At 35.0% G+C, this 20,735-nt stretch overlaps 1 protein-coding gene across 5 annotated transcripts in view; it reads right to left on the reverse strand.

Moving 5' to 3' along the window:
- Positions 1-20,735, reverse strand: part of DIAPH2 (diaphanous related formin 2) — a 997,375-nt gene that overhangs the window by 441,866 nt on the left and 534,774 nt on the right. For 4 of the 5 annotated variants that reach the window (XM_077145442.1, XM_077145441.1, XM_077145438.1 and 1 more), the window contains one exon: positions 17,103-17,232. In XM_077145442.1, the coding sequence (XP_077001557.1) occupies positions 17,103-17,232 (130 nt within the window). Of the gene's footprint in view, positions 1-11,395; positions 15,847-17,102; positions 17,233-20,735 lie in introns of those variants that run through there. The other variant, XM_077145439.1, reaches the window with a different exon arrangement.

Below are 20,735 nucleotides of genomic sequence, written 5' to 3' on the forward strand. Positions count from 1 at the left end.
TCATTAAAGACAGAGACTGTTACATAAACCAAGTATTTCAGAACCAATGGAGCCTCAGGGAACTTCTAGCTCTCATATTTTATGATTCAACTCTCTTTTTTAACACATGCTCTTATTTTACACAATTGGCATATGCATGTATAAAAAAAATGTATTAGGTTGGGTGTTGGGGTGTGGATGTGGGGAAGGAGAAGATATTTTACTTTTTTTTTTTTTTATTAATTAAAAAAAGAATTAACAAAACAATTAGAAATCATTCCAATCTAGATATTTTACTTTTTAAACAAGTAGTATTTTCCATTGTACCAAGGCAAAGTCTTGTCATAGAAAAGCTCCTTTTCCCTTTGTGGCCCTTTCAATGTCAGGTTCATTGGACATACTAATCTTTAGTTTTTCATTACTTCCTTTTGAGTTGATCAGAGTAGACTCATTCATCCTTTCAGCCCTAATTTGGAGGACGATAAGGCTCATGCTACTATCCAGTCACTTTCCTTTCTTCCTCAATTTCCCTAAGAGTTATATATTGATGAAATTACAAAAGTGGAAAATTTGGATGCTTAAAATCTAAACAGTATCCTCTGTGTCACTTTTGGGATCATATAAGCATAGAATTCAAGTGACTGAATGAGTTTCTTAAGGGTTATTTTCCATACTTAACAAGTTAATTGAACTATGTACTAATACACATAGGAATATTATTATATTTTGAGCAGCCCACAGCCTATGCCTTATGTTTGTAGTGCTGAGAGCAGCATGGGACTCTAGTAAACAACTCCCTAGTGAAGATACAAAGTGCTTTCTCACTACCTATCCAGCGAGGGATTTGGAAAGGAAGAACTTTCATTCAAATTGATTAAAGGGAAAAATCCAACTACTGTGCAGCTTTCTATTCTATGTATGGGATGCAAGTCCATTTAAGAATGGGAAAATAATTGGGGAAAAAGGAAGAACATTTAATAGGGTTAGGAGGAGGAAAAATGCCTTTTAACTTCAGGTAAAAGAGTGGGGTGAGTACTGGCAATGATTCATCTTCTAGATGACAACTCATCCAGAAGCCAATGACTTCATTCACTTTTAAGGAGCAACATGGGCTTGTACGTTGAAACCACCCACCCCACAATCACTCTTTTGAAGCTGCTTAGATGCGATAATACTTTTAAAAGTTCTCAAAATTTACCCAATGTAGAGTTTAAACTCTGTTGATGGTATTAAGGGTACTTTTATTTTACTTCCACTACTCTACTGAAACAAAACAAAAAAAAGGCCTACACAAAAGAAATGAAACCTTTAAAAACCTCTAAAATCCTTTCTTAATCAGGGCTAGTACAACATCCTAGAACCAGAGATTTTCCCATCTACCTAAATAATGACACTGCTATAATTAAAAACCTGTATTACAGGCGGGCCACGGTGGCTCAGCAGGTAAGAATGCTTGCCTGCCAAGCCCGAGGACCCGGGTTCGATTCCTGGTGCCTGCCCATGTAAAAAAAAAAAAACAAACCTGTATTACTAAAGGCATGGAAACTCTGGAGTCTAGTGTATTATGCAAAAACTAAGAAAGAGCTATAAACACTATGAATACATATGAAATTTTGTTGAAAAACAGACCAAACATATTAACAGTGGCTAGACAACTGACTAGAAACTGAGGGATTAAATTCTAAACATGTTTCTGGCACTGCTTTGTTATTAAAAATTGGTAAAGCCATTTTGATACTATGTGAAACAGGCATTTTCTAACAGCACTGGAGTTTTTCTCTTGAGCCCCAACAGCCACGCACGTAGCACACAATTAAATAAGCCAAATAAAAGTACCCAGAATTTGAGTAGGCAGCCTTCACTGCCCACATGCTGGCAATCTCTGCCTTTGCTCTTGCTCTAAGAACTCTGGAAACATTATACCAGCCTAGTTAAGCACTCTCAAAGACTTTGCCCTACAGAGACAGGTAGCAAACACTGCACTTTAGCTTTAAGGGTTACATTTTCTGACACTAAATTCCAGTCATTCTTTGGTTTCTTTTTCTTTTTGGCTAGGCAAAGGGGCAGGTTTGTTCTCTGTTTTTAAGTTGCTTTCTCTTATCTTTTTCCTCATTTAGTAGAGGTTTAATTTTGTACTCCTGGGTCATTTAGTGTTGGTAATTTTCAATGAACACAATTTTGTTTACATAGTAATGACAACAGGTGGCTTTTCCTATCATTTATAATTCACTATTCACATTCCAGAGATAGTAGTATCCAGAAAATGAAAGGGAGGGAAAGGAGGGAAAGGAGGGAAGGAAGGAAGGAGGGAAGAGATCAAATTCTTTTTGGGTCTGTTTCTCAGAGTCTTCTCTCTGGTTAATGTGACCTGTAACTCTATGTGTATCTTCTGTTCTTCCAAATACTACTGCTACAAAACCTCCAGTAAACAGCAGTTATCAATTTCCCTGGGTTCACATTTAGCTTTTTTCTTAGTCATCCTTTCCCCAGACTTCCTCTTCTCAACAATCTTTATAATGCCTTCATTCAGCTCTTGAATTTGCTTGTATACCTGAATTATTTGTCCAGCCTTTATCTTTCTATATGCATCTAATGTTAAATTTCTGTGCATTTCTTATGCTTATTTTCTGCCAAAATACCTGCCTTAGCACAAAAAAGTAACAGTAATCTAATCAACTCCTTTGTTTGTTAGGTACCTTTTTTCATTTCTTCGCTTTCCTTTGGCATTCCTGTCCAGCACATGCTCATATATATCCATGGAATCAAATCTACCCATTATTAGTGAATGTAAATGATGGTGGCAGTTTCAAAGCAAGGAACACAGTAATGCAAAATTATAAACATTTACTACCACTCTACAAAGAGAAGGCTTTCTATGTTGCATGATGTGGCATAAATGTGCTTCTATTAACATAGTAAAATGTTTTGAAATTAATTTTTAATCATGCATATATGAATGTAATTAAATTCTCCATAGCATTGTAAATCCAAAGTAATTTAGAGAACAACCTCTGTTGGTTTTACTGGAAAACTAACCTGTGTCTGTTATTAAAGTTATGCAGAGCAAAAACTCAATTAATTTCATTTCTGTGGTGGTTAAACTACATACTTATTATTGTACAGTCTGAATTTACAATCAATTAAAACAATAAAAAACTTCCAGTAATTTTTAAAACATAAGTTTATCTAACTTCTTTTCCTTTCATCTACAAAAACTAGTAGTTAAACCGTTGGAAGAAGCAACAGTAAGGGTTTGTTTGTTTTTAACGTTCACAGCTATTACACTGGACAGAGTAGTCTACTGCTTCTGCTTCCTCATATTATATAAGCTCCTCCAATCTGGCTTTAACATTCTCCTGAACCTATCTGTTGAAGGTTTGCAGCAACTATGCCATCAAAAAACTTGAAGGCCTGACATCAGTTTGTACTCTTCACCTTCTTTGTGGAAAATGACAGACAGCATTGTTTGAGTTACTCCTGTTCTGAAAACATTTTCCTCCCTTGGCTCTTGAAACATAGCATCAGTTTTGTTTAGTAGCCCCCTCCCCATTTCTTACCACTCTCTTTGCCAGTTCTTTTGAACCTCCATCATAAATGTCGGCGTTATTCTTTAAGATTTCCTCTCCAAACCGTTTCTCTTCTGTGCAATAACTCTCAAACATCTATCACTAGGAACAAACTTCTAACTGTATGTTTAGAATCTCTACTCAGAATACACCAACACTATTCTAAACCAGGTATCATTTCCACCCTGCCCCTCTACCCCAGTAAATATCATTACTAACTTCCTTGTTTCCAAGAAGAGTAAGAATTTTCATTCATCTGAACACAAAACTCTTATTTTCATTCAGTTCTTTATATTCCTTTGTTTCTCACATTGTGTCATTCTACTTATCCTCTCTGCTTCATTCACATTCCTACAAACTAATTAAGGAGATGATCACATACCACATAGAAGCTTAAAAGCTACTTAAATGGTCTTTTAATCCTACCTCTTTCTCTGATATATTCTCCACACTGCTGGCAGATTAAGTGTTTTTTTTTTTTTTTTACCATACTCCCTATTATTGAAGATTGGTAATTCCTACCATATGAATGCTACTGCCATCGTGTTGCATTAAGTTACTATTTGATTGATCTGCATCATGGGCAAAGGCCACAAGCATGTGGCTAGAGTGGAATCTCACATACAAAACAAGGTCATCCCAGGTGATAATCACCTAAGAAAAGATAAGCCTTTCATTGTAGAAACAGGAATAGAGAGAGAAAGCTTAGTGAGACAGGCAAAAGGACATTAACCTCTCTAGGTCTATAGTCAAGGGTCATAAAACCCAGGAAGATTATCCTGGATGACTATCAAATGGCACTCAAAACAAGGAAGCAAACCAAAATACTGGAAATGAGGAGTCAGGTATTCCTTTGGAATAGCTTGTATGACACATTAGTTAGAGGGGATTAGAATCATGCAATTTTTAAGCCAGTTTATTTAGATTTCTTATATCCTCCTTGTTTCCCCTTTTGCAAAACATCTTGAAAAAAGTATCAACCTATCTCAATTGTGCTGAAGGAAATGACTCTCCCGCACCACCAAACAAAAGATTTTCATGCATTTACTTAAATAAGGAAATCAAACAAAGAAGTAGCATGGATTATGCAAAATAACTGATGCCAAATTACTGGTAACTCTTTCTTAGAGTAAATCATTTGGAAGGTAAATGTATAGATATTTTTTATTTCAAAATAACTTTCAATGGGGCAAACTACAAGAGTAGTTCAGTGGTAGAATTCTCGCATGCCATGTGGGAGACTCAGGTTTGATTCCTGGCCCATGTACATTCCCAAAATAAACAAACAAAAAAATTCAACAAATGGTGCTGCAATAACAGGATACTCACATAGAAGAAGACTGAAATGTGACCCCCACCATACAGCAAAGAAAAAAAAAAAACCTTTGGACAATTTTCTGTTTTGATATCACTTTGAATAAGGAAAAGTATATGGGCTGGATACAATACAATTAGTTAGAGTTTAACTAGATTGAAAAATTAAATTGATTATTATTAATTGTTATATTAGTATCAACCTAGTAAAAGGTTTCTGGTACCGAGTCTCAGGCATTTTTTTCTTCTTCCTATCTACTGTGACATGTCAAAGACTTAGAAGAAGATGTTTGAAGGCATACTTGTTATATTTGTAAAGACCATTATACCTGAAGAGATTACTAAAATGATAAATGATGGAATCAGCATTCAAAAATTTTGTAACAGTTGGCAGTAATGAATTGAAACCAAACAAAATTAAATTTAATGGGGCTAAATCCAAATCTTGCATTTAATTTTCAAAAGTCAATTGCATATGGGCTCAAGATTTGGTATAATCTAACTTGACCACAGCTTGTTTTTTTCTTTTAAAGTATAGGGATTTTATCTCATCTATGGACAACTGATCTTTGATAAGGCAGTCAATCCAACTCATCTGGGACAGAACAGTCTCTTCAATAAATGGTGCCTAGAGAACTGGATATCCACATGCAAAAGAATGAAAAGGATCCATACTTCACACGCTATACAAAAATTAACTCAAAATGGATCAAAGACCTAAATATTAGATCTAAGACCGTAAAACTGTTAGAAGAAAATGTAGGGAAATATCTTATAAATCTTATCATAGGAGGTGGTTTCCTAGACCTTACACCCAAAGCACGAGCATTGAATAAATAAATAAATAAATAAATAAATGGGAATGCCTCAAAATTAAACACTTTTGTGCATCAAAAAACTTTGTCAAGAAAGTAAAAAGTTAGCCTATACAATGGGAGACAATATTTGGAAACGATATATCAGAAAAAGGTCTAGTATCCAGAATATATAGAGAGATTGTTCAACTCAACAACAAAAAGACAGATAACCCAATGACAAAATGGGTTAAAGACTTGAACAGACATTCTCAGAAGAGGAAATACAAATGGCCAAAAGGCACATGAAGAGATGCTCAACTTCTCTGGCTATTAGGGAAATGGAAATCAAAATAACAATGAGATAATCATCTCACACCCACCAGAATGGCCATTATCAATAAAACAGAAAACGAAAAGTGCTGGAGAGGATGTGGAGAAAGAGGCACCCTTATCCACTGTTGGTGGGAATGTCATATGGTACAACCACTGTGGAAGGCAGTTTGGCAGTTTCTCAGGAAGCTAAGTGTAGAACTGCCATATGACCCAGCAATACCATTGCTAGATACCTACTCAGAGGACATAAGGGCAAGGACAGAAACGGACATTTGCACACTAATGTTTAAAAAGCAGCACTATTTACAATTGCCAAGAGATGGAAACAGCCAAAATGTCCATCAACAGATGAGTGGCTAAACAAACTGTGGTATATACATACAATGGAATATTATGCAGCTGTAAGACAGAATAAAGTTATGAAGCATATAATAACATGGATGGACCTTAAGGACATTATGCTGAGTGAGATTAGCCAGAAACAAAAGAACAAATACTGTATGGTCTTACTGATATGAACTGACATTAGTGAATGAACTTGAGAATTTCAGTTAAGAACAGAGGTCATCAGGAGATAGAAATAGGGTAGAAATTGGATAACTGAAAGTGAAGGGATTCAGATTGTGTAACAGGACTGACTTTAATTATTCAGATATGGACAGCACAATACTACCTAACTGTAATACAATAATGTTAGAACACTGATGAAGCTGAATGTGAGAATGATAGAGGGAGGAGGGCTGGGGGCACAAATGAAATCAGAAGGAAAGATAGACGATAAAGACTGAGATGGTATAATCTAGGAATGCCTAGAGTGTATAATGATAGTGACTAAATAAACAAATTTAAAAATGTTTTTGCATGAGGAAGAACAAAGGAATGTTAATACTGCAGGGTGTTTAAAATAGATGGTAATTAATATTTTAAAACTTTAACTTATGTGTGAGACTAAAGCAGAAAATGCTTATTTGGTACAAAATTTTTATTTTGACTAGTGCATTTTCTAATATAACTTATGTGGACAGCTTAATTGAACACCATAAGTACATGGAACCTTGAGTAGGGCATGAGATTTTGTAGGTTTGTCCAGAGTAATGCCCCGCTAAATCCCAGAGTGATATGAACAGTGAATAAAAAAGTATTTGCAAAGTCCCCTTGGGGGAATGGTGAGGAAGGGGGAAAATTCAACTTCCCCAAGGGGAGAATTCTTGATATTCTCTCAAGCAGTGGGGACAACCAAAGCAATAGACTGAGCCCCCAGTCTTAGGGTTTGTTCATATGAAACTTAACCCTGCAAAGGATAGGCTTAGCCTACTTAAAATTAAGCCTACTTAAAACTAAGCCTACTTAAAATTGAGAGTCATCCCCAAGAGAACCTCTTTTGTTGCTCAGATATGGTCTCTTTCTCTCTCAGTCAACATGACAAGCAAATTCACTGCCCTCCCCTTCTCTACGTGTGACATGACTCCCAGGGGTATGAACCTTCCTGGCAACATGGGACAGAAATCCTAGAATGAGCTGGGACTCAGCATCAAGGGATTGAGAAGACCTTCTCGACCAAAAGGGGGAAGAGTGAAATGAGACAAAGTGTCAATGGCTGAGAGATTCCAAACAGAATCGAGAGATTATCCTGGAGGTTATTCTTATGCATTAAGTAGATATCACCTTGTTGTTCAAGATGTAGTGGAGAGGCTGGAGGGAACTGCCTGAAAACGTACAGCTGTGTTCCAGTAGCCGTGTTTCTTAAAGATGATTTTATAATGATAATAGCTTTCGCAATGTGACTGTGTGATTGTGAAAACCTTGTGTCTGATGCTCCTTTTATCTACCTTATCAACAGATGAGTAAAATATATGGATTAAAATAAATAGGGGAAACAAATGTTAAAATAAATTTAGTAGGTTGAAATGCTAGGGATCAATGAAAGGGAGGGATAAAGGGTATGGTATGTATGAATTCTTTTCTGTTTTCTTTTTATTTCCTTTTCTGAATTGATGCAAATGTTCTAAGAAATGATCATGATGATGAATTATACCACTATGCAATGATATTGTAAATTACTGATTATATGTGTAGAATGGAATGATCATATGGTAAGAAGGTTTGTGTTGGTATGTTTAATAAATAAAATAAAATTTAAAAATACTAAAAAAAAGAATAGGGATTTTTTTGAACAAGGAGTCTATGTGGGCCCACAGCAAGTTGGAATTATTATAAAAGCTAAACATCATAGCCTGTCATCAATAATCTACAAAGGGAAACTACACTCTAAATGTTTGACCTTTAAACCTGTTATGTGGAAGGCACTGTTCAATTGTATTCTGCAAAGATCAGATTCAGTTTGGAGTATCAGGTTAAATAATATATGACATATTTTATAAGGGGCACTGACAAATTACAATAAATGAGAAGGAGAGTAATCATCATTCTGGAGGGGTCAATAGGCAAGGAATGGCTGATAAAACTAGGGATATGTACCACAGAAAGTACTTTGGAGATGTGAGAAAAAGGAAAAGAGCCTCAAGTATTTGAATATCTATTACAAAGAAGAGTTAGGAATCAGGTGCTATATTGTTCCCTAGGACAGAACTGAGTGAGGAAGACAGATTTCAATTCAGCATAAAGAATATATATTTTATTGGAACAAGAGCTCAGAGAAAATAAGGAATTCCATGTCACTGGACATTTATCTATCAGGGGTGTAATAGAAAGTGCTGCTGCATTGTAAAAAGAAATTAAATTAGATGATTCTCTATAGTCCTTTCCAACAAACAAGATTTCATTATTCTATGAAACAAGTATTAACCAAAATCACATGGGAGTCACAAATTCAAAGTTTTCTACCATGTTTTTCAATCTGCTACTCACTCAGAGTACTACAGTTTGGATGGTGTGCAAACAAAATTCGCAAACTGCCCAAACGTTACTAAGATAGTGTTTTGAGTTCATTTGCCAATCATGATCATTCTCACTGAGCCATGCATATGCTTGCTTTTACCCATTCTCCCCAGATACCAAGAGTGTAGTAGTTCAGATGTCAACTCAGCTAGGTGATGGCACTCAGTTTTGTTGCTGTGGACTTAAATCATCAGCACGTTAAATTCATCTATGTCTGATTACATCTGCACTCGGCCAAGGAGGGTGCCTTCCTCAATAAGTGAAGTTTTAATATGATTAGCTGGAGGCTTAAAAGGAGAGTCAGAAGAGAGAGAGGCAGCACAGCAGAGCTCAGTGCAGCCCAACACACCTCAGCTCAGCTCAGAGCCAACACATTTCCAGAACTTAGGAGATGCAGAAAGAAATTGCCCTGGGGAAAGCTATTTGAACCCAGAAGCCTGCGAGGGAAGGCCAACAGACATTGCCATGTGCCTTCCCATGTGACAGAGAAAGCCAGCTACTTTTCCTTTGAAGAACTATAAATTTGTAATTAAATAAATCTCCTGTATAAAAGCTAGTTCATCTCTTGGGTGTATTGCATTCCAGCACCTTAGCAAACTGAAACAAAGAACATACCTGTAAAATGGCTAACTGGAATTAGGATTTCAGTTTATGATCGTGGAAAAGGAATTTTCTCACATGAAGCTAAGTAAGGGACAAAACTGGAGGCATTAGACCATAAGCTAAACTTTATGCTTTACAACATTTCTCCTGCTACTCTTTGGTGTATATGTATGTATGCACACGTCTGGGTGTATATATATGCATGTGTATATGCATATGTACACGCACATATTCTAAACACAGGAATAGTTTTAAGGTGAAAGAAAAGGGGAGAGAAGTGACAACAACATGGCCATATGAGAAATAATATATTGCATGCAACTCAGACAAGCTACTGGCAGGTTTTCAAATTGAGAACTTCGAGGAATGACCTTTGCCAATGATGGGAAAAAAGCAAGAAATGCAGGGAGGATAAAGAGAAAAACCAATGCTAATGCCACTGGTAGCACACAGTTCAATAGAGAAATTATAATCAGAGTTCATGGAAGTGTGATTAACTCCAACATAATATTTTTCATGATAATCATCTAATTATTTGGTCACAAATAGAAACAATGGTCAAACAAAATCTCTAAAATAGGAAGTTTGACCTGGTATGGGGTTATAGTACTACAAATCAACAAAAAAAAAAAGGGCAAAAGTTAATTGTACACTGGCAAATTATATTTTGCTGCTCATTAGTATTTGAAGATTAGTTCATTCAGTTCTGTATTAGAGAGCCTACAAATAGAAAAAAACACCCATTTCCTTTCTCATTCTTTTGTTCATGCAGCACATATTTATATTAATGAGTACATGGCTTTTTAAATGACAGTTGTAAAACAAAATAGCATTATTTGCATTTCAGAGTAATCAGTAATATCCAGCTTGAATTTTGTCCAGAACCAAAATAGTGTGAAAGAGAATCTGTTTCATGCCAACCAGTTCAAAAATGGAAATTAGAGCTTTAAAAATCGGTTACAAAATGATAAAAATATTTCTTGCATAATGATATTAAAATTTAGAATAAAACAATTTAACACTATGAAAGCAAAAATAAGCAATGTTCACCTTTTGAAAATACTGCAATCTACACATCTGACTTCACTTCATTATCATCTGAGCTCTGCTTACCCCCTTGAAATCTGATCTCTGTCCTTTCCATTCTACTGAAATTGTTCTTGCAGTACAGGCAACATGACCAAGACAATCAAATTCAACAGCTTCCCACTTAATCCTCAGGCCACCTGCTCTCTCAGCAACATTTTAGGTTGTTGATTAACAGTTTCTTACTGAAATATTCTCTTCCACGAGTTTTCTATACACTTTCTTGGCATGGTGCCCCCACCCAATTGTTCTGAGTTTTCCTTCTCTAGTAAATGTTCTTTCTGTTCAGAAATAAGTTATTCCCCAAAGGTCTTTCCTAGTCTTTCTTCTTTTCCTACACTCTATTCCCTAGTGCTCTCTTTAATTGTGATAATTTTATTCAATAACTTTTTGTGGATGTCTGCAAAAATGGGTAATTATTAATACCTGCCACTCTTCTAAATTCAACCACCATATGCTCCATCTGCATATTAGGCAGTTCTAGCTACGTACAATCTATACTTTAAACCAGAGAAGTTCAAAAATAATTTCTCCCCAAACTGGCATCCATTCTCTAAAGTTACTGCCCTCCCCTTAAAAAAAATGGCATCCCAGGGAGTGCAAGGGTAGTTCAATGGTAGAATTCTAGACTGCCATATGGGAGATCTGGGTTCAAGGCTAGCCCATGCACTTCTTCCAAAAAACAAACAAACAAGCAAAACAAAAAAAGAAAACAAACAAATTCAACAAATGGTGCTGCCATAATGGAATACTCACATGGAAAAAGAATGAAATGTGACCCCCGACACACAGCATACAAAAAAAAAAAAAAAAAAAAAAAAAAAAATGGCATCCCTATTCAGCAAGTTATCTGGGCTCAGAATTGTCTTTGATCTTTTTCTATCATATTAAAATAAAACAATAATAAAGTTCTGTTGGATCATTCTTCCTAATGTCAGTTGCATCTATGGTGGTTTCATTCCTTAATTACTTTTGCTTTGGACATTGCTATAACTTAATAATTAACCCCTCCATTTTAGTCTTTTCTCCATCCATTTTATTCTACAATATATTTGTTAGAACAATTTTTAAAAAATACCTCTGATAATGTTCCTCTGCTTCTCAAAAGTTTTCAGTAGCTCTCTCTACTGCCATATAAATAAAATCCAAACTCCTTAACATGGCATTCAAGGCTGTTCTTGACAAAGTCTCAAGTTTCCTTTTCAACAGAATTTCTCTCAATACTATAAATATACCCTATGCTTCTGCCAAAAAATGGACTATTTACTGTTCCTGAAAAATTACTTGGTTTCATCCTATAGATTGGCCTAACTTGGTCTTTCTACCTAGAATTCCAGTCTCTTCCTTTCCTCTTACCATTCCTAGTTCCCAACAAAAATATCAAGACCTCAACTGACTGGAATCCCAACAAAGGATTTCAGCTCCTTCTCCATGAAGCTTTACTTGAGACCCCCAACTAGAAGTTGTCCCTAACTTCTCTGGACTCCCAAGACATTTCCTTTTTATTAACTTTTTTATTGTACAGTATAACATATATACAAAGCAAAGAAATAAAAAAGCAATAGCTTTCAAAGCAATCTTCAAACAGTGTTTACAGGACAGATCCCAGAGTTTCTCATGGGGTACCATACGATCCTCTCATATTTTTCCTTCTAGCTTCTCCAGAATATAGGAGGCTAGCAAGCTTAAATATTTTTCTATCATCACAAATGACTTTTTTCCTTTTTTTTTTTGTGAACAATAACATATATACAAAAAAGCAATAAATTTCCAAGCACAGCACCACAATTAGTTGTAGAACATATTTCAGACTTTGACATGGGTTACAATTTCACAATTTTAGACTTTTACTTCTAGCTATGCTAAAATACTGGAGACTAAAAGAGATATCAATTTAATGATTCAGCATTCATATTCATTTCTTAAATACTATCTTCTATGTATAATTCCACCATCACTTTTGATCTTTCCATACGCATCTTTGGGGTTGTTTGGGCTATGGCAATTCTAAATTTTTGATATTGGCAGGCTCTGTCACTAATATGGCATAGGGAGATGGAACCATCTGATGTTCTGGAGAAGCTGGGATAGGTTACAGGACTTATATGGACGAGGGATCCATCTGGAGGCTGTAGGCTTCTGGAAAGTTATTCTACTGCATGGATCCCTTGTGGAATCTTATATATTGTCCTAGGTGTTCTTTAGGATTGGCTGGAATGGTCTTGGTTGGGGTTGGCAGGTTATGATAGGTAGCAAGGTCTACCTGAAGCTTGCATAAGAGCAACCTCCAGAGTAGCCTCTCGACTCTATTTGAACTCTCTCTGCCACTGATACTTTATTAATTACATTTCTTTCCCCAATTTTGGTCAGGATGTAATTGTGGGTCCCACATTGCCAGATCTGGATTCATCCCTGGGAGTCATCTCCCACGTCGCCAGGGACTTTCACCCCTGGATGTCATGGCCCACACAGGGGACAGGGCAATGATTTCACTTGCAGAATTGGGCTTAGAAAGACTGAGGCTACATCTGAGCAACAAAAGAGGTCCTCCAGAATTAACTCTTAAGCATCCATATAGGCAGTATAAGCTTCTCCACTACCTACATAATCTTCACAAGAGTAAGCCTCATGATCGAGAGCATGGCCTATTGATTTGGATGTCCCAAAAGTTTGACACAGTATCAGTAGATTCCCTGATAGTAAGGTTTAATAGTTCCATATTCTTTCTTCCCTTCCTCAAGGGACTTTGGCAATACTTTTTGATTATCTGCTTAATATGCTCTAGGATGTTTCCAGGCATTATGATAATATATACAGGATTAAAGGACCTCTTTCTGTGCTTCCTGTGTTTCAGTTGCTCAAATGAGCTATTTAGATAGGTTGAATTAGATTATGCACTACAGAAAGTTTCAGTTCCAGATCAACTAAACCTTTCTTCCATTGGTCTCAAAGAGTATGTGTGGTTCTAACATATAGACACTATCTTCCTTACCCCTATGTTCTGAATTACTTTAACCTGAAGCTGTTCAGCTTCATTCTTATCTCTAAATATCAGGATATATAAAACAGCCTCTCCAAATCCAGAAATAATAATCAACACTCCAGACTTAATGTGCCTGCTCTAAAAGCTCACACTCTAGGCCCCTGTTTTCTTATAAGTATTTTCTAAAGAGGAACATACCATTGCTGTTTTTTTGTTTCTGGCTTATTTGGTATCACCAAATGTCCCACATGTTCATTCACATCGTTACATGCCTCACGGCTTTGTTCCTTTTAGTAGCATTACAAGTATACACCATCGTTCATCAATCTACTTCTCTGTCGGTGCATCTTTCAGCCACCTGCATTCATTGAGCATCATGTAGAAGGCCCAAAGTCCACAGTCCATCAACATTCTCAATTTTAGATAATTTCATTTTTCCCAAGAGACAGAAAACCAATATACCCACTCTCACCAAATAGGTAATCTAAACTTCCTCTTAAATTTTGTCCCTCATCCCATTATTTATCTGTGCTGTTACTGCGGTAGTGCTGATGGTTATCTTTTGAACATAGCTCATAGCATGCAATAGTAGTTTTCCCTCTGTACCCTGGACTTAAACACTTTTTATACAAAAATTCTATCTTTGAAGTAATTCTTATGAGAACTCATTCATATTTCTAGTGTGAATCAGTGGGACACGTAGGTCTATACAACCCCTTTCATTCTTGTTCATCTTCAATATGGTAATACTACTTCTAGACCCACTAGAGAATTACCTTCACTCCTATCTATTCCTTACATTAGAGTTCCACCTCATTAGCTAACGATTCCCCCATCTCTAGCATCTATGTATCTCTAAGTCCCCAATCTTCTGTATTATAAGCCTCTGATTATACCCTTATGCTGGTTATAAACCTAGTAGTGGGATTGCAGGGTTATATGGTAATTCTATCCTTCACTTTCTGAGGAATTGCCATGCTTTTTTCCAAGTGGCTGTATCATTTTACATCCCTCCAACAATGTATGAGTGTTCCTATTTCTCTGCATCCTCTATAGGACTTGTTTTCCATCTATTTGAAATTAGCCACTAGTGGGTCGGAGGAGATATTTCACTGTGGTTTTATTTCCATTTCCCTTATGGCTAATGATGTTGAGCATCTTTTCATGTACTTATTGAGCATTTATATTCCTTCTTTAGAGAAATGTGTATTCAAGTCGGCATCCCATTTTTTATTTGGGTCATGCGTCTTTTTGCTGTTGAGATGTAGTTCTTTATAAATTCTGGACATTAAATGTTTATCAGATATATGGTTTCCAAATATTTTCTGTCATTCTGTAGTTTGTCTTTGTACTTTTGTGAAAAAGACTGTTGATATGCCCAAAAGATTTTAATTTTAATCAAAGTCCGTGTATTTATTTTTTGTTTTGTTGCACATGGCTTTGGTATAAGTCTAAGAAATCACCACCTATCACAAGATTTTGAAGATAGTTCACTATGTTTTATTCTAGGAGTTTTATAGTTTTAGTTCTTACATTTATGTCTTTGACCCATTTGGAGCTAATTTTGTGTATGGTGTGAAGTACAGGTCCATCTTCAATCTATTACCTATGGCTAGTCAGTTCTCCCAGCACTATTGGTTGAAGAGACTATTCTTTCCCTACTGAGTGGACTTAGCAGAACTATCAAACGTCAGTAAGCCAAAGGTGTAGAAGTTTATTTATGATTTCTTGATTTGATTTCATTGGTATATATGTCTGTCCTTGTGCCAATACCATGCTGTTTTGATTATTGTATCATTGTAATACATTTTAAAATCTAGAAGCGTGAGTCCTTCAACATTTTTCTTTATCAAAATAGTTGTGGGCAATTTTGGGCCACTTACCTTTTTGGGAACTTGACTGTTTTCTCCATTTCTGCAATTAAGGTTGGAACTGTGTGAAAACTGTATATTGATTTGGGTAGAATTGACATTGTAACAATATGTAGTCTTTCAATCCAGGAATTCAGAATGTTATTCCATTTATGTAGGTCTTCTTTAATTTATTTAAACAATGTTTTAGAATTTTCCATGCATAAGCCCTTTATATCCTTTGCCAAATTTATTTCTTAATATTTGATTCTTTTGGTTGTTATTGTAAATGGAATTTTTTCTTGACTTCCTCTTTGGATTGATCATTAATAGTGTAGAGAAACACCACTGATTTTAGCATGTTGATCCTGTATTGCACCACTTTCCTAAATCTTCTATTAGCTCTAAAAACTTTGCTGTGGATTTTTCAAGATTTTCTATGTATAGGAACATAAGATCATGTCAGTGTGATGTTTTTTAAGGTCTTTCTATTACACACACACACATGCACTATTATTTAGACTTAAAAATCAAAGTGTATACAAGTGTAAAGTGGTGCTGGAACCTTTAATTCTCAGCAGCCCCTGTTTCTGCCAGGGGGTGGTTGAGACAGAGGCTGAGGTAGGAGGCAAGGTTAAGCTGTTTCTGATTTCCAGGCCCTGGGGTCTAAATTCTCTGAAGGACACCTGCCACTTGAGCTGGGTCTGGCCCCTCTTTTCTTGGAAAAGATATGCCCTTTAGGGTAATATCTCCTTTACTTTCTATGCCACCATTTTGTACCAACCGAATACTAATTTTGCTTTCTGTCAAAGCTATTTACCCTGAATTGAAACTTTAGAGAAACTTCCCCCTAGCTCGCCCCGTTCCTAATTGGTGCCAAGTCTTGCCCATTCTATTCCTTCAGTAACATCTTACTGCCTACCACATCAAGACAACACTCCATAGCGTTAGCATGACACTGTAGTCTCTCTGAGATGCTTAGCCTATTCTTTCAGCCTTGTAGTTAACTACACCCATTTAACCTGTACTAAAACATTCTTCCTCTCTGCTTTGCTCGTGTTGTTTTTTTTCTCTGGAAAGACTTTGTCTTTTCCAAGATTGTACAATCCAATCCTCAAGTTTCACCCTTTATCCTCTTCCAGGAAACCATCTTTTATCTCCCCAATTAATATGACTTTCTCTCTCATCTTAATTATAGTACATTATCTTTCCTTGCAGTGCTCCTCAAATTCACCCTTGTATTATAAAGTATTTGTATGTATGTCTTTATGTACCTTCTATATTTTAAACACATTCAGGAAAGAGCTAACTCACAATTATTTCAAATATATTCAAGCAATAACTCACTCACAATTATTTTGATATCACCAAAGCCCCTTAATATGGTTTCTTTGCAAAAATACTTAAATATTTATCAAATGAATGAATGAATACATTGTCAGATCAGAGATATAAAACCTTCAATAACAGAGCAGTGTTAATAAATAACAATGGCATATATAAAGTAAGTCAAAAGCAAGACATTAAAATGCATTATACTGTAGCTAATGGAAACTATTTCCCTGCTTTTCTTATGTCAGTAAATAACAAGAAAAAATACTTTTACAATGAATGTTTATAGGTTTCTTAATTCTACCTTTAAAATAAAGTACTCAGGCAAGGGAGAGTTGCAAAATATTTGCAAATCAATTACCTTTGCTTGCATTTTCTATATGTTCCAGTTCTTCTGGAAATTTCAGGATATCCCGGTATTGTTCCTCACAAATATCAGCAATAAAATGCAAGAGTGTTGTTTTTTGATCTGCTGATTTAGTATCTCTGATCTGGAAATAAACAAATAAACAAAACCAGTATTTTTTTTAGCCATGTAAATACAGATTCTTTTTTTCTTAAGTGAAAATAATGAATGAGTGAATAAATGTATTCAATTCATTATAACTCATCTAAAATTAAAAAAAAATAATACTTGGGGTAGGTTTCTAAATGGATCCATTAGAAATGCTCTGGATTTTAAAATGATCCTTAAGTTTTCAAATGAGACAAAGCTCATTAACAAAAATGACAAATCAAACTGTAATCTTATCTGGTTCTGAATATGAATTATATGGCAAAATGAACTATTATTTTTGTGAGAGAAGAACATCCATTTCAGTATCAATAGCAATAGTCCAATTTAATGTGCCCTTATGTTATGTAATCAATATTCTATGTTCTTTAAAACAAAAATATATTCTTGGACCCTCTAGTCATTTGCAAGGTTTGTATATATTTCTCACTAATGTGAATTAATGCAAATGAGTAAGCACATTTTGCCCTCCTTTTCTTTTTGTTAGCCATCAGTAAAGAAGAATAACCCACGATTCTTCTTATCCTCGCTTATAAACAAAATCTGACCACATAGTCATGATGATATGAAAAGTTTTAATTGTCTGTTTACATACTGTATTTCATTTTCAGAGGCTCTAGAAAAGAGATGCTACTGTTAGAAAGATAAAAAGGATTAAAGTACAAGACACAAAAGAAATCTATGATGAGAATCTAGTGCTTTCTTTAATATACCTTTCATATTAGACTAAATCACAAATGAAATCAGTGATTTACTTAGAAACAAATAATAAATATGGCATAAAATAACAAGTTTTCTTATTTCATTGGATGTTTTAATTCTATAATCCTTAGGTGATGCATTTGTCCACTGATGCTCATACTGGTTTGCATTTTGTAGCTTTAAAGATTACCCTGTTTAGAATAAATGAGCATTTTTCCCAAACAGGCTAATGAAAATGCTGCAGGAGATATTTAGGTAATTTGCAAATTAACTTAATCCTTACTGTTTTAGTGACTAAGAAAAAAATCCATAGCATTTAATAAATCAGGCCCAAACTGAATCTTTTGTACTACAGCTTTTGAGCAACTCTTTAAGTCCCAACTTGAAAGAAATAATAGTCTTAAGGCTCCAAAGAAACTGCCACACAAGGCACACTAGATCAAGCAATCAAATTATTTCGTCTAGAATTCCTGCGACTACCTCACCCTTTATAAGTAAAATATTTAAAAGTTTGCAGTACCATGCTGATTTCATCAAATATTTTCATGTGCTACAAGGTTAAAATGACACAATTCAAGAACAAAGGGCAAAATAAGAACAAAGGGCAAAAAAACCTCAAGGGGAATTTGTCCTATGGCCTGCAGCTCTAGAGGGATCAATGGAAAGTACACTTTCTTAAAACAAGGTCTTTAGCTTGGATTATGTTGGCAAAGTGCTTCATTTTCAGGGTATGCTGGCTATTCTATGTAATTAGGAAATTAACATTTATATTTTTTCTTGCAAATTAACTAAATCCTAAATCCTAAAATCATTAGGTGCTTAGGGAAATTTAAAGGGACCACTTCCTGAAGGAAAGGAGAATAATCTATATTTTATGAACTCTGTGGAGATGAAAAAAAAAAGTAACAACAACAAAACACAATATAAAACAAAACAACAAAAAGCTATCTAGCTTTACAGGACACCAAATCAACAATTATACCATGATTTGTTACCAAAAAAAAAAAAAATGCATAAAAGGTATGCTCATGGCCAACAAAGGAATGGAAAACACAAATACAGAAAAGTAGCATTGTGTTTATATATCAATTATATGGGTTATTTTATTTATTTATTTATTTTTTGGTTTAACAAGGGTGTTATATTGTTTGCCATTTAAATAAAATTGCACATTTGGCATGTATACTCACAGGTGCTTAATTTTCACAAATAGTTGGTTTTACTGATACATATTTTTTTAGAATCAGGCCCATTAACAATTTAATTACTGCTTAGAAATTTAGTAGAATCAATGGCTACATTTTAAAAAGTTAAATAAAGCTTAACATTCAGATAAACACATATCTAAGGATCTTTGTTTAAATCAAAAAGGGTTGTAGATAGAGTATGCATGTGCTTTCTTAGAATCTTAATATTCCCTATAAAGCCTGAGCAAACATGCCCAAGTACCTATCTTGTCAAACTGAGAAATAAATTAGCTAGTCTGTGAAACAAATTGCTAAATCTGTATTGCAATATTTACTTTTTAAAAACCTCACACACAGTCCATTTTAATATTTTAAACTGGTAGGAAATTTCAGTCTCTTTTTTTAAAACTTTCTCTACATATATGACTCTTAGACCAATTACTTTTAAATAAACATAAAATAGTAAAATATAAGGAAGGAATAATTTTTATTTATAGTCTATATATGGTGAACTCACATGTCTTTAGTCTATTTTATCACATCTATACCATGCATACATTAGCCACTGTTACTCTCTTTCAGGTTCTACTGTTCAATGTCAGCCCAGAAAGCACCTAAGTACCTTCAACTTCATTTCTAACGGTTACTGCCATGTATCTAATAGTTTGCTCTTCCAAAGGTACTACTTGAATATACACATCTCTTGGGGTAGAACAAAGTAATCTAATTAGAATATATTCAAAATCACTTCCAAAGTGCTTGGACTAGCTTATTAAGAAATACAATTGATTTGTTTGAAATGATATTAATTTTATATTACTATCAAATACCCAAATAGTACTTGCCCACACAAATACAAAGCTTTAGACTACTGAAGGAAATCAACATCCAAAGTAACTGTATCAAGATATTTACGTGCCATGAAGACAACAGGAGATCACTGAGTATATATCATAATGCACACAGATATATCCCTGCCTAAAGACAAAATTAAAACACCAGAGGAGACACAGATGTTAGATCGACTAATCAAAGATGTTCATATAACTCTACTAAATAAAATAAATGTGACGGCTAATGACATAAAGGAGATCAAGAAGGAACCAGAAGAGAATAAAGAGGAATTGAAAGAATAAGCAGAAAAATAACAGATATCACAGAGACTAAAGATGCTGTAGACTAAATTAAAAAAACATACTAGAGACACATAACAGCAGATTTGAAGCAGCAGTAGAAAGAATAAGCGAACTCAAGGACAGGAAAACTGATTTCAAACACTGAAAAGAGCAAATGGTAAAAAAAGATGGAAAAATTTGAATTGGATCTCAGGGAAATAATGGACAAAACAAAAGACACAAATATAAATATCATTGGTTTCCCAGGAGAAGAGTAAAGGGCTAGGGAGATTAGTTGAGATATAATGGAGGAAAACATCCAAACTCTTAGAGAGAACATAAATTTGCAAGTCAAAGAAGCTCAATAAACTCCAAATAGAGTAACTATGAATAGGCTTCCACCAAGACACATACTAAGAAGTGACTCAAATGTTGAAGAGAAGCAGAAAATCCCAAAAGTGGAAAGAGAAAAACAA

Source organism: Tamandua tetradactyla, chromosome X (genome assembly GCF_023851605.1).
Source record: "Tamandua tetradactyla isolate mTamTet1 chromosome X, mTamTet1.pri, whole genome shotgun sequence".
In the NCBI taxonomy this organism is placed as follows: domain Eukaryota; kingdom Metazoa; phylum Chordata; class Mammalia; order Pilosa; family Myrmecophagidae; genus Tamandua; species Tamandua tetradactyla.